The sequence below is a fragment of the Aspergillus oryzae genome, chromosome 2 (assembly GCF_000184455.2).
Source record: "Aspergillus oryzae RIB40 DNA, chromosome 2".
Classification (NCBI taxonomy): domain Eukaryota; kingdom Fungi; phylum Ascomycota; class Eurotiomycetes; order Eurotiales; family Aspergillaceae; genus Aspergillus; species Aspergillus oryzae.
In genome coordinates, this window is record NC_036436.1 from 3,932,377 (window position 1) to 3,946,145 (window position 13,769).

At 48.4% G+C, this 13,769-nt stretch overlaps 4 protein-coding genes across 4 annotated transcripts; all 4 read right to left on the reverse strand.

Annotated features, from left to right (window-relative positions):
- Positions 1-1,339: 1,339 nt before the first annotated feature.
- Positions 1,340-2,311, reverse strand: AO090003000681 (uncharacterized protein; the record flags this gene model as incomplete). Its single annotated transcript, XM_023234989.1, has 4 exons — positions 1,340-1,453; positions 1,760-1,925; positions 1,985-2,216; positions 2,299-2,311. The coding sequence occupies 4 exons, from the start codon at positions 2,309-2,311 to the stop codon at positions 1,340-1,342; spliced, it is 525 nt and encodes a 174-aa protein (XP_023090053.1).
- A 1,722-nt stretch (positions 2,312-4,033) lies between these two features.
- On the reverse strand, positions 4,034-6,944 carry prs2 (proteasome core particle subunit alpha 1; the record flags this gene model as incomplete). Its single annotated transcript, XM_023234990.1, has 5 exons — positions 4,034-4,420; positions 4,481-4,693; positions 4,750-4,844; positions 4,965-5,024; positions 6,938-6,944. 5 exons carry the CDS (start codon positions 6,942-6,944, stop codon positions 4,034-4,036), a joined length of 762 nt encoding a protein of 253 aa, XP_023090054.1.
- A 492-nt stretch (positions 6,945-7,436) lies between these two features.
- On the reverse strand, positions 7,437-10,505 carry AO090003000683 (tubulin gamma complex associated family protein; the record flags this gene model as incomplete). The annotated part of the gene is made up of 2 exons (XM_001819781.3): positions 7,437-9,226; positions 9,275-10,505. 2 exons carry the CDS (start codon positions 10,503-10,505, stop codon positions 7,437-7,439), a joined length of 3,021 nt encoding a protein of 1,006 aa, XP_001819833.1.
- Positions 10,506-11,567: 1,062 nt separating this feature from the next.
- On the reverse strand, positions 11,568-13,597 carry atfA (bZIP transcription factor atfA; the record flags this gene model as incomplete). Its single annotated transcript, XM_001819782.3, has 3 exons — positions 11,568-11,877; positions 11,931-13,053; positions 13,492-13,597. The coding sequence occupies 3 exons, from the start codon at positions 13,595-13,597 to the stop codon at positions 11,568-11,570; spliced, it is 1,539 nt and encodes a 512-aa protein (XP_001819834.1).
- Between the last annotated feature and the right edge of the window lie 172 nt (positions 13,598-13,769).

Below are 13,769 nucleotides of genomic sequence, written 5' to 3' on the forward strand. Positions count from 1 at the left end.
ACAAATCCAGCATTCGTGAGTCGTGACTCCAAGTCACGAACCTTGGGTTCCTGGAAAAGGTTAAACTATGTTGAGCAAGAATTCCTTGCGTAGGAGAACTCCGATCCAGGTTCGAGCACCAAGAGAACGAAGCAAATCCCGAGAAATCGGCAACCCAAAAGAGTAAAAAATGTTCGAGTTCAATCGCCTTGCATCAGACAGACGGGCAGCATCCCACGCTTCATAGTCAACGACGATCTCTAATGTCAAACCGGCTGCTTGGGGAGAGCGTACATAGTACAGACAGATGAACCTTAGCACGAACAAGACCTACCTTATCTGGAGTTTACTGTGGATCACTTTGTACCTCCTCAGCTGAACTGTGATGCAGGTTGCCAATCCGGGCATCTGATTGGCACCCTTGGCTTTAAACTACTGCAGGGCTCCTCTGCACGGCCACATTCCGATCCCACCGACCACCAAGGATTGGGGGGAAAATTTTTTTTTTTCTCTTTTGAAAAGTCCGTTTCAACTCTCAACTGCCGTGCATTTTGTGCTAAACTTAGTCTTGCATTGGGCCCTTCCCTGACTCCACGCAGCTTTCAGCTGGGATGTCCTCAACTAATCGACGCTAAAAGGGATAGTGCATAAGGAATCCATCCATGTGGTTCGGTATCTCCGATGGACTGGTCGGCGTTAAGACGTTACCCCAAGAGGAAGGAGCGTATTATCACCTAGAGGGTATTGTTCGATCATGAAGTTTTCCAGTACTATGAGTATAACCTCGAAGAAATATCGAAAATAATTGACCTGGTTGGTTGGGATTTCAACCAATGGCAATGTACATCTTGGATAATTTTCATCATATTTCTTTTCTTTTTGTTAAAAAAATAAATAAAAACTCCCCACTCGCACCCGTGGGCCCCACAGTGCCAATCGGGTCAAAGCGCTTGACAGAAAACGACCACAAGAAGTACAGCTGGAGTACTTCCTACATTATGATCACTATAGAGTGTATCATATTAAAAAGGAGATTACAGGGATGAAATTGTGTAAAATATGTACGCCTTCCATTATTCAATATCATTCATCTTTTTCTTTTTAGCTCACTAGAGCTAAATGATCTATCGGCGGCCGAAATTAATTCATCTAATGGGGAATCGCGTTCCCTTCTCTGACTGGTACAGATGTGGTTGCACTTAACAGTAGCCCGAAATTCGAGATCCATAGAACCCGTAAAAAGAACCAACAACAAAAGAGAGGGGGTGAGAGAGGGTGACAGGGAAAAAAGGAAAGAAATGAAAAGAAATCAAATGTGGAAAAGAACTGGGGGACGTTCCACAATCTCAAACGTCTCAGATTAGCAATCATTCGTGGGGATATCATAACCGTCAACAGCGTCATAGTAAAAACAGGTCCCAATCAAAGGAGGGTGAGGGAACTTTTTAGTTTTGTGGAAGAGGGGCATCTCTTCCTAGGCGCAATTAAGCGACCTGCGCTTAATCAAATGGTATGCCACCATTTAAATCGTCGAATGCCGTGCTTCTGATTGGCTCTCGGCAAAAGAACCTGACGTGAAGGGTGGGCTTCATGGATGTCGTTCAATCCAACTGCGCATTTCCTGTAGAGATGGATCGTCGTTAAGCCAATGGCCTGCGCGGATATCGGCTGCTCGAAGATCGGCCACAACGTATTCATCTGTCACCTGAGCAAGCTCCTGTTCAAGCCCAAAATGTCAGTCTAAATAGTTCGGTGGCAGATTGCAGAGAAAAGTACCAACCTGTCGGAATGTGTCGTTTACTAGCTTCAATCCAGCAGTATGTGTCTGGTTGGGCCGTTGTCCTCGGAGGACATTTGCCCGATTGATAGACCATCTTCTCCCTGCTGCTGCGCGGAGGTAAATCTTATGAGCTTGAAAGCGACGGGCGCATCCATCGAGTATGACCCTAGAGGCAATTAGTTAGTTGACCACATGTTACATAGACCGGAGTAAATAGATACATACCTCCGAAGTTCTGCCTTTTCGGTTTCCGCATCATTCCTCCCGGTTGGAGGGACCGGGGTATAGTTAGACGACATTAGGGCTTGCGCAGCAGTCAAACTCTCCCGGATCACCTCATAGCCGGGCTCGTGGATATCTTCCGCGGGAACTGGGATATCTTGTTGGGAGATGTGCACCAGGAGGGTTCGGTAGTCGTTGATGATCTCAGCCACTCTTAGGGCACGTGCGTCGTTGACTTAATCATGTATATTCATTAGTATCGCATCGCCTTGCAAACTAATGTAGATCCCGGTTCAGGATTGGAGATGAATGCTTACGTCCGTCTGCCATTGCTACTTTCTCTAAGAAGCGACTCTAGGGAATAGACGACTAGAGACCGAAGAGCGAAAGCCCAGGTAGATCAAAGGGAAGGTCAAGTGGATAATGGAGCAATTGTTATACTAGGACGGCGACACCAAGCTAAGTAAGACTCTGTGAAAGAGTGGCTGCTCTACAATAGCGTTCCATCATTGAGGGCGAGATATGCCTTTTAAACTTGATCCCCAGGACCACCGATGACAGCTTTCCAGTCCATCCCCGTAGGCCAAGGACGAAGAGCTTTACTCAGGGAGATCATCAAGGATAGTGGCTGGCTGCAAAAAGTGACTGTGCTGCTGAGGAGAGGATACGGATATCACAGCTCGGGACCACAGCTGGGCAATGACAAGTAGAGGTGGAGCCCATAGTAGGTAGAAGCCCCATCCGAAGCCATGTGCCTAACCGACTCCAGTCATGTCGAGGAAGGGCTGATATCAAGAAGCGCGAACGCTAAGCCGCTGGTACGTCGGAAAGGATCTAAGAATGGGTCTGCATCAGCATAGTCAGGAAAAAAAAAAGAAAAAAATCAAAATCAAAACCAAAATCAATAATAAAAATCAATAAATTAACAAACAGAAAATAATAACCCGAAAAAGAAAAAGGAAAAAAAAAGTCTAAACCCCACAGACTAAATACAGTAGCAAAATGATACATCCATCCAGCATGGGATCATCTCATGTGTCAGTTTACCGCACCAGTGGAAACGCACCCACCGTGACTTTCTGGGATACTTGGATCTCGGAAAACTGAGTAGTAGATACTAGACTCTAATCTTACAGGCAGATGCAGGCCGCCAAGTGGAACACCCTCCCGATGGGCTGATTGTTCGTTCGCCTAACGCCTAAAAATGGCGCTAAATGCCGAACTAGTTAGTCATGCACCAGCTGTGCTTTTGTTTCCCAAGCAAATGTGATCTTGTTTTCGCCACACTTTAGTCCCACGATATGCACGAGGGATGCGTTTCAGGTTCGGAGGCATCGACCGATTAGGCAAGGCTTCATCCGAGATCAGAGGAAAAGCAGAACATCATGGATATTCCCTGACTCACTCCCATCAATTGAGTTTTCAGGTACCAGACTTTGGCCTGGTTCGTGACTGAGATGAAACTACGCGAAAGCCACACTTCCCAGCTCAGCCACATCCCAACCACAGTAAATGGAGATCAGCTGAAGACCTGAATGGGCATCAAAAAGCAATGATTGACAGCCTCAGGCGGAAATCCTTGCCGCTCAGGATTATCAATGACTGCTTGGCTCTGGTGGCGAATATCTGCATATCCACAATCGACTACGTCAAGATATTGCCCCAGCGCATGCAAGACAGCTATTCTCTCTACCGTCAGGTAACCTCGCTCATTCCCTCCGATGTTGCTTCGCATTTGCAAAGCGCTCAATCACTGCACTCCTTGCAGATTGTCACGTCTCACCATCTCTGTGGAGACTCAGGGAGCTTGCATGCTGCTCGAACCCATCATATCGCCAATTGTCAAAACTACTTCATACCGAGGTCTTGGTTTCTGCACGTTGCCACAAACCTGGAGAAGTACAGAGACGAATCATCGTCGTCCGTCTACCGTTTGTCTGCCCTGGCAGTAAGGGTCCTTCGACTATATCACCACCGTAACAACCATAGTCGGAGTTATGCTATTAAAATATCATTCGCGTCTAGCAACATGCATGTTCATACGTTCGACATTCAGTCCTTTTCGGCAATAGCTTGCAGCCGTTCATCAATCTCATCCTCCGTCAGAGCCCGGAAATTGACATCCGTGCCCTCTTTACCATCCGTCCGAGGGCCGCCAACGATTCCAATCTCCAATTCGTGCTTCTTGAAATCAACGCTAAGCACATTGCTCAATGCTGTGATTCCCAATTCGACAACCTCCTCCCAACTGCCCTCGGCGTAATCCTTGTTCTTCAGCTTCTTTTCCAGGTAAGTGATTGCCTCCTGCTGTTTCGGACCAGATGCGGTGGCCTTGTATCCGACGTAGTAGCCTGCGGGGTCGCATTTGTAGACCTGTGGGCCATTCTCTGAGTCGACAGAGATCAGGGTCATAGCGACTCCTAACGGGCGCATGTAAGCCTAGAAAGTATTTGCGTCAGTCCACGTAACCGCCTATTGATCAAGTCGAATGACACATACCCTCTGTGTGTAGACCTGATTGATATTGGCAAGTCGCTTCGCAAGAACATCACAGGGCATTTCATAACCGTATTTGTATCGGAACTCCGCCGCCTCTCCACGAGCACGGTCAACGGAAGCCCTAGCATCCGCTATGGAGCCGGTCATGACACAACCAACAGAGGGAGAGAGCCGGAAGATATGTGAAACAGAGGATGGATCAATCAGTTTATCCTATGGTGTCGATTAGACAAGGTCGGGACTCGGACATGTGCGGAGTTGTAGCTTACAGCGACTTTCTTCTGAGACAACACCACAGCACAGTTCTTTCCCCTCACACCCAACGAGGTTATGTTAGCTGAGGTGATGGCTTTGAAGGCATATTCTATTGATGACAGAACATGGTCGATCAGCTATCCAGTTGTCTTATGGCGATGGTCCCCACATGTTCGGTTGACGTCGAACTGTTTCTCGAGGAGGTGGCTTTCCAACCAGAGGCACTCACCGACTTGGTACAGACGACCTTGGTCTGAGAAGATTGTGATATGTCTGTCGTATGCGCTTCCTGCTCGCAAAATGAAGGTCAGTAATCGATGAAGTCATGGCACCAGGTCAATCAATTTAGCCAAGGACCCTACCAGACATGATGGCGATGAGCGTATATAGTACTTAGAAAAGTAAACGAGCGGGAACAGGGGGAATGTAAGCGGGGACGAAGGTATCGAGAAGCACGAAGAGGGGGAATGGCGATGGAGGATGATGAGGTTCGAGAGGACGCGTGCCAAAGGGTGCCTGAGGGCCGAAGCTCTGAGCTATTGAGTAAGCTCCACTGTCACCGCCTTTGGACAACGCATATCAATTGGCGGATCTATGAATCCTACAAGGTATTATTTCTACATGGTAAAGATTATGGCTCGTTTGATTTTATGCCTTCATAAACAAATTTTGAATAGGGAAAATACTGTTCTATCTGTATATACTGGGTATACATGACAACTAAGGTGAATCATGCCATCAGTTTGACGAACTCCTTCATATGCCTAGACCAGGTATCCAACTTTTCGCTAAAGACTTTTCGAAAGTAATCCTTGTGAACTTTTTGAAGATGTGACAGTTCGAGTATAGGCTCCAAGGGAACCATCTCGAGCAGAAGCGTAGGAGAAAAGACGAGATAATAGGCCCGAAGAGCCTATGCAATGGTCATTTAGGAAGAAGATGATGACGAGGATGACGAATCACTGGAGCTTGTGCTTTCAGAATCGCTGTCACTGCTCGAATCAGAAGACGAATCCCTGGGTGTCTCGTTCTTCTTTTTGCTGGCAGCAGCATCATCGTCGCTGTCGCTGTCACTAGAGCTTTCACTTTCACTGCTGCTTGATATTTCCACAATAGCAGTTCGGTTCTTCTTCTTCTTCTTCTTATTTGCTTGGTTCTGGTTCTTCGCGCCCTTTCCTTTCTGTGTAAGAGGCTTTGGCTTCTGGAAGTTGAACAGCGTGCCATTGACTGCATACAAGACGAGCTCCGCTCGCTGTCTCATCTCAAGCTTTTTCAACGCATCGCCTTCCAGCTTATCCGTAGATCCAGTCGTATTCAGCTCATCTTGTTTGCCCTGGGACAAACATTCCCTGAAAGCGCCGACAGCGCTGTCATAGTTCTCCTTCTCAGACGGGACATGCTCTGCAGACTCGTCCGCGGTACTTTCCTCCTTACTATCGGATGAAGCCTCCTCAATCTCTGCCTTCACAGCTTCCTCAGCAATCTCCCGTAACCGCTGCTTAGCACCTTCACTTTTCAAGCCCTGGAGATACACAAGAAGAGCAGCATTGTACTGAGTCGGCACCTGCTCCAACGAAAGAACATGTTTAAAGAGATGTGTTTCGCGGTTCTTCTGAAACTTCCACGCCGAGCGATGCTTGTAGTAAAGACTCAAGTAGGAGAGAATAGGAGTCTCATGAATCTTCCGGGACGCATCACTCGCTGAATCTCCGGCAGCCGCCTGATCCTTGTTCTTCTTCTTTTTCTCCTTCTTCTTCTTCTGCTTCTTCCCTCCATCCTCGGCATCAGCATCGGCATCCATATCCATATCCATATCCATATCGACATCACCCAGGGCATCACGACTAGGCACCTCCTTCTCCTCTACTTCAGTCGAGAAAGAAACCTTCTTCTTCTTTTTCTTGCGGGACTCATCCTCTTGTTTCTCAGCTGCAGGTTGTTCTTTCTCGTCCCGTTCATCGTTATCGTCGTCATCAAGTCGTCGTTTTTTGTTCTTGCGCGGCTTCTTATCCTCTGGCTCGGCTTCGGCTTCGGTTTCACTCCTCTTCTTCTTCTTTGAATCTTTCTTCTTTTCTTTCTTTTCCCTCTTCTCAACCTTATCTGTATTTTCTTTCTCTTCTTCTAGGGGGTCCTTGGCGTATTTGAGCTTCAGTCCTAATTTCTTCCACGCCGGGACGTGCGACGGCTGGGAAGATTCTTCACCCGACATTGCGGCAAATTGCGGCCTCCTCCTTTTGATTTCCGCGAAAAAAGTTCGAGTCGCGTATATTTAAAGACTCTGGAAAAGCGATACAGAAAAAGACGCAGGTAGCGCCTAAATGGTGGGTGTGGGCTGTGTGAATTGAACGTTTGGATTGTCTTGTAGAAAGTTTTGGGAAAATTTCCACGTGAGTTGCGGAAGTTTCGCAACACCGCGGAATTAAATCTAGTGACCCCCAACCTTTACTAGATGGTCCGCTTCCATTTGAGAATATGCTTGGGATTTGTTTACGTGCGCAATTCTTTTAGATTAGATCTCTCATGCTTACAAAACATTCCTCTATTATGGAAGTATATATATCAATGACCGTAAAATCATCGCTTGCATTATCTATTCATGCCATTAAACTTTGCCCTCCCTGTTCCTTGACTCCAATTTTATAGTCCCAACCTTAGCCTCATCAAAAATGCGAACCCACGATGCATTCAGGTGAAAAGTACATTATGGTGCTTGGGCACCTGAGCCACTGGCGCTTTCTGGCCCGGTTGGATCTCTTCTCTCTTTCTTCATTTCCTTTTGTGCATTCCCCTCTGCTGCTTTGCGGCGGAGTCTTTCCTTGTCTCGAGAGCTCGTCGCTGTCCTTCGCTTTCGTACCGGTTCGTAGAAGTCGTTGAAGTTCATTACTACAGCGAGGAACCGCATGTCTACATCTGGTTGGTATGCTAGGTCGCCCAGGAGCGTATTCAACCGTGACCGAAACTCGGCAGACAGATCTCGGAGTCGAACACGTAGGGACGCAAGCATGTGGTCGTCTGCTGAAAGGTCCTGACCCATGAGGGACGACGGTGTACCTATATCGTCCGCGGAGTTCCCAACGTTCGGCGTGGACATCGAAGAAACCGAGTTTTGGTGTCCACGAGTGCGCCTGGATGAGAGAAGGTCACGTTCTGTAACGCCCCATCGGCCTTGTGCGGTTCGCGTCTCGATTTTAGCACTGAGTTCTTGTCTTCGGGTGAACTCGGCGACAGAGAACGAGTATAACCCATCGACAGCATCCTTATATGCAAGCATGATCTTCAGTATCTGGTGTAGTTGAGTCAAGAAGCTCTCTTCTTGATGCTTGTTGGAGGACGAGCTCTTGGACGAAGATGATGAGCCTAGTAGGCCCTTGTGCGTAATCGATTCGAGATATTTGGTGTGTGCTTCGATGAGATCATCCAGTGTACATCCTGGCTTGGAAATAGATGCTTGCAACTGATCCCAACTAGCCTCGATGACTTCGAACAGGATGTAATATTGTAATTGGCAAACAAAATGTATCATTTCAGCAATAGCGCATCTTGCTCCCTTCCAGTCAGGCCCTACCTTATCGTCGACACTTCTCAGTACGCCTCTGGCACCGGTCATACATCGACGCCAAGTACTACCAAGCGCAAACTCGACCCGTTTCACGCGCCATAGGAAATTGAAGACTTTCAAATATTGAGTAGAGCCCCAGGGTGTAATGACTACATCAACTGGGGCATCTATCTTATATTCTAGCGTGAAACAGTCCCAGCCAATCTCACCGTGGCTGAGCTCGAGCATCCGGGCATCCAGACGGCGAAGGACATCTGACGAATCATATTGAGCATTAGAAGCACGAATAGCATGCTCCAACTGAGCCGTGAGCGTATGTCTGTACTGGGAATTAGCAGGACGGTCGAGGTTTGAAGCCAGTGATTCCATCAAGAGGGCGATAAAATCTCCCTGTCCCAGTAACAGGTATTTCTTCAGTGCCCGAAGATGATCAAAGAGCTTGAATTTTTCATCCATGAGGTAAATCAGCCGCGCCATTGTGGATTTATATGCCTCATCGATGGATGTCTCTAGACTTGCTGTGTCGCCGTACCGCAACTCTTTCGAACTCTCCTTTGAATAGGCTTCTACCCATCCCGAGTCCCCGCAGCCGTACCTGATGAAATTCAGAGATTTTCCGATCAAAAATACTTTCTTGGCAAAATCCTGCGTGATAATTGATGGCACCAAATCGTCGTCAAGCTTATACTTGTCTTCCCAAACGCTTGTCGCGAGGCGCCGGGGATCAGTACTTGGACTAACCTCCGGCTCTACTACAAAAAACTCTTGGTATGGATCTGAAAGCTCGCCATCATAGATCCATAAGCGCAGCATGTCATAGAACGGGCGCGTAACATGTGTGAGCAGTTTCTCAGCTAGTGCGCAGACGAAAGGATCGCCATGGGAAGTCGAGAAACCATGTATCATCGATATAAGTTGGCCGCCCTTCTTGTCTAGGTGTCGTTAGTAAATGGAATTCCCACGCATAGATTACCACTTACTCTGAGCTTCTTCGACAATCACGCTCATTAACCTCAGTGCCATTGTCGCATCTCTTGTCCATACTACACATCTTTTCAATGTGACCCCGGTTTTGGCTACGCTGGCGGGAGAAGTAGAAGCTCCAGGAGCGGCCAGCGCCCTTCGAATTTCCCCTTCCAGTGTCGCAACTAATCCTAGATACGAACGGAGCTCATTTGAGAGAGCCGCTCGCAAACTTTGGTTCAACAACCCCCCACTGGAGCTTTCAACGAAAGCCGACAACCCTTTATATAGCAGGCCCGGCTCCGCCAAAGTGTTCAGAAGAGATACCAAGGGAATGGGCAGTGTTGGCGGCAGTTTGAGGGTAGAGGACGTAAATTCAAGGTTCGATGACGATAAGCCCTGCAGGACGAAGGGAAGGTCACGCAAAAGCCCATTCTCGGCAGGTCGAGCTAATTTCTGTTGATCGTCTGGAGCCAGCTGGGGCTGAGCGGTTCTCTGTTCCTCCATCTGGATGTCTCTTGCTGCAGCATCTGACATTGCGCGATACCTCTGGTGCTCCTGAGCCATTTCAAGTTCTTCATCTTCTCCCATGTCCCGTATCTCCCGTTCCGGTCGTCGCTGGGAAGCTTTCCGTTCGAGGCGCGCCGGTATTTGCGATGCTGATGAACTGATAGCCGGACCTTCCTCATCTGACATCGGCCCCAGTCCCTGTCTTGCTCGCTGTCCCTTCCATAGCAAGTTCTGTATATTACCTGGTTCGACGGCTGGACTCCGACTGCCTCCTTCCTCCTCGAAGCTTTCGTCGTAGTCATCCAAGCTCGACAGCCGATAAAGTAGGTATAAGATGGCCCACTTTTGTGATAGGACAGGTTGGGTTAGAAGGCGCGAGTATAAATTGGAGAACCGCATCGCTTTATCTGGGCTTGCATTTTCACGTAGCAGCTTCCGCTTTATCAAGTCCGACGCGTTGTTGATATTCTCACCACCTGCTAAGCTTCCTCTACGAGTGATCCCCAGTCCCGCCCCACCGTTTGGCGACGTTGGATCATTGCTTGAATTGGAATAAGCATCGAGTATTCGCCATGAGTGTTCAAGGTTCTCCTGCTGTCGCACTGCGAGGGCCTCGTATTCTTCGTCGGGGAGCTCGTCTTCCGTGGCGGCGTAAGAGAATCGGTGAGTGAGATTGTCAACGAGCTGCGAGAGGGCATCCTCAATGCGGCGTGGGCGCGTAGAGTGACGAGCTGACATAATTAGCAAGCCAGCTTTCCAAGTACCTTCCCAAGCTAGTTTTATTCACGACCCCTCGTGACGTTGAGGATCACCAGTGGATGTACAGGAATGTGAGATGTCGAACAAGCAAACGCAGTCGAATTCAATGCGGGGGAGTAAAACAGCGCATGGTTTCCTGCCCCGAGTCGCATATAACCGGCCAATGTTCGAAAGCTATCGCAAGGAGCGTGCGGCGGTGGTTGTTGTTGGTTTGCCTAGTTTGAGCTGTTTGAACCCTCCCGTGACCGCCAAGCTCTCAGTTAGTATGGGGTATCCGAACTACCAACAGTAGTGGTAGTAACCTGGAGAAGGCTTAACGGCTACTTAAGTACTCAACTACTCAACTACGTATAACATATCATTTAAGATTGAATCGATTCAATCTCAGCATGTTGGAATTGTCAAAGCTAGAGCCATCTGACATGCGAGTCGCTGTAGCAACACTGAACGGGAAAAGCAAACAGCCCCCAGAACGCCGCCCGATTAACGCTGTATCTCGAGAAAGGAAAGAAGAATGGGAAAGACACATCATCCCGTGTCTTTCGAATATCAGACAGCTGAATTGAAGTCCCAAGATCAAGGGAGGCAAAAGAGACCCAGAAGACACAAGTAAGCAATACACAGACCCCAGCCCCTTGACTCATGGACTAGGGTTTCAAGATGTAGTTTAGTAAAAGACAGGGGAGAAGTGGAAAGAAATAAAAAGACGAAGAAAGAATAGAGTAACACAGCCAAAAGAAGCTTTTGCGCCAAGTTTGCACCCTCCAGAGATTCAATAAAATCCCATATCGCACCATCAGATTCAGCCAGTCCAATTTTTGAATTCGTATACATCATTAACACCTACCCATGCCCAGAGGCCCACGTCAAGAACGGGAGCCAAATGAAACTGAAACGCAATGAGAACCCATAGGGATTGTCTGGGCTCTAGACAGAGATAGCCCTGCATCCAGGGGTGCAAAGCAAAGAAACGTTGTAAGTCGTAGCAACGCGATTAGACTAAGATCGGAGGATATTAAGATCGCAGTCTAGAGATTAAATTCATTGTCTTCGGAGTCCCTGTGTAGGAATAGGTGCGCCTGGTTGCATGCCCATGTTGTTAGGGATGTTGTACGGATGAGGGTCGAATCCTGCCGACATGCCGTTCATCATCAAGGGCCCAAGGCCTTGGGCTTGAGAAACCGGGCAGTCCTTATGTGCGAGTAGAAGCGTTTTGAGGTTGACGATCTCTTCACGCAATTGAGTGACGGTAGCAGTAAGCGCATCATTTTCTGAAGTGAAGAGCTCAACTTTCGCTTGTAAGTTGGCAAGCCACTGTTTCTTCCTCTGGCGACATTTCAATGCAGCGACCCTACCGATACCATATTAGAATGCACTCGGCATCACAAATAGTGTGAAACTTACCGATTCCTCTCGAGGAAATTCTTCCTCTTCTCTTCATCCGTCATCTTCTTGCTGTCCGACTGGGACTTTTTCTTCTGCTCTTCTTCTTCTTCTGAATCACCGGCATCAGAGGGAGGCTCAGTGCTACCAGAGCTAAGCTTGGCTTTCTTGTTCGACCCTTTAACTGGAGCATCATCTGCTTTACGCCGATTGTTCGCTGCCCCGCTGGTCTTAGTAGCCGTATTCTTTTTCTTCCCTTTCGTGGCAGGTTTTGCCTGTTCACCTTGCACGTCAGACACGTCGCCACTTGTCTCTCTGCCACCGTTAGAGGTTCGCCGATCAGAATCGCGAGCCTGGTCGTTGTTTTGTATGTTCTGCGGTGGTATTGACGACTGATTGGAAACAGCGAATTGGTTAGGATTTGCTTGTCCGCCCTTGGCGAGCATGAACAACCCATTCGCGGCATCCGCGGCATCATGGTGGCCGAAAGGATCTGGCTGGTTGGGTTTCATATCCATGTTCGTGTTCTGTGAGGCTTGTTCAGGATCAGACGTGGGGTTAGAGGTTGGGCCATTCAGAGCGTTTTTCTTGGCGGCGTTCAACGCAGTACGATGAAACTCAATGGTTGAGGGAGTTGCACCCCCGCTTTGCAGTTGCTGCAGGAGCGCCTGGGAGTTCGGACTAGGTGCCGGAAACATGGAACCTCCACCACCAGGAGTCAATCCGGTGCGCAGAGAGGACTCGTTCGGGGTAGGGAAGCCTCTGCCAATGCTGTCGAAATAATCGCTTGAGCCAGTCGGCCCAGCGAGCATGGCCGGGCTCAAGGGCCCAGAGCGCAACGAGTTGGACCAGCTATAACCGCCTCCGGCCGAGCTAGTACCAGGTAAGGCAGGAGACGTGAGCGAAGCGACTGGGGGAAGGATCGACTTCCCGGGTGTCTCGCCAGAGGAGCCACCACTAGTGCCACCACCAAAGGATTGCTCAAAGGGATTCGGTTCAAGTGAAAAGGGATTGTGCACAGAGTTAAAGTAATCCGGGGTATCCGCAGCTGATGTTATGGCCGGCCGCGGGGGAGGCGCCAGTGAGGTCTGGGGATCTACATCGGATTTTATATTCTTAGTCTCTGAAGACGGCGCCTGGGAGTCTGCGAAGCAATAACAAGTCAGCGGGCAAATGATACCAAGTGACGCGACTAGACGCGACAGCAAGTTGTATATGAGATGAATCAGGTGGTGAAGGGCGACAGCGACAGTGAGATAGCTTCTCCGTCGCGTTTTGGTGGTTAAGGTAATGACAGTAAGTGATCTGATAACAGAGCCCCATCGATGACGCCAGGTGTGAGGTCATCCCGACGGCTGGAACATATAACAGATCATCTGGGGGAGTAGTGGCGTACTACCAAGCCAGAATGGGTCAAGGCTTTATAGAAGATGTAAATGTCGCGAAAACTCTCTTGCAACAACACTTCACGATATAAAGAAGCAAAGTACCGATGGGGAAAAAAAATGTTCAAGGCCAAAAAAAAACGTCATGTGCACGCACACACAAAGAAGCTCAAACTAGAAGGAGATATACTACTAACCTTCAGTTTCCAAAGCGTTCTTTTTCGCGTCCATTGGGGATGTATTAATTGTATCAGCGCGATGTGTTAAGGTGCCTGTAACTGCTGATGCAACAGCTGCAGACATAATTTAGCTGGAGGTGACGGGTTATATTAGACAAGCGAAGGGGCCGCGCGAGTGATCAGAGAACCTAAAGCCGGGAGAAGAGAGAAAAAAAAAAAAAGGAAAAAAAAGAAGAATCGAGTGAAGACTGGTGGCAAAAAGACAGAGTAATTCTTCACAAAAATAGGCAAGGAGA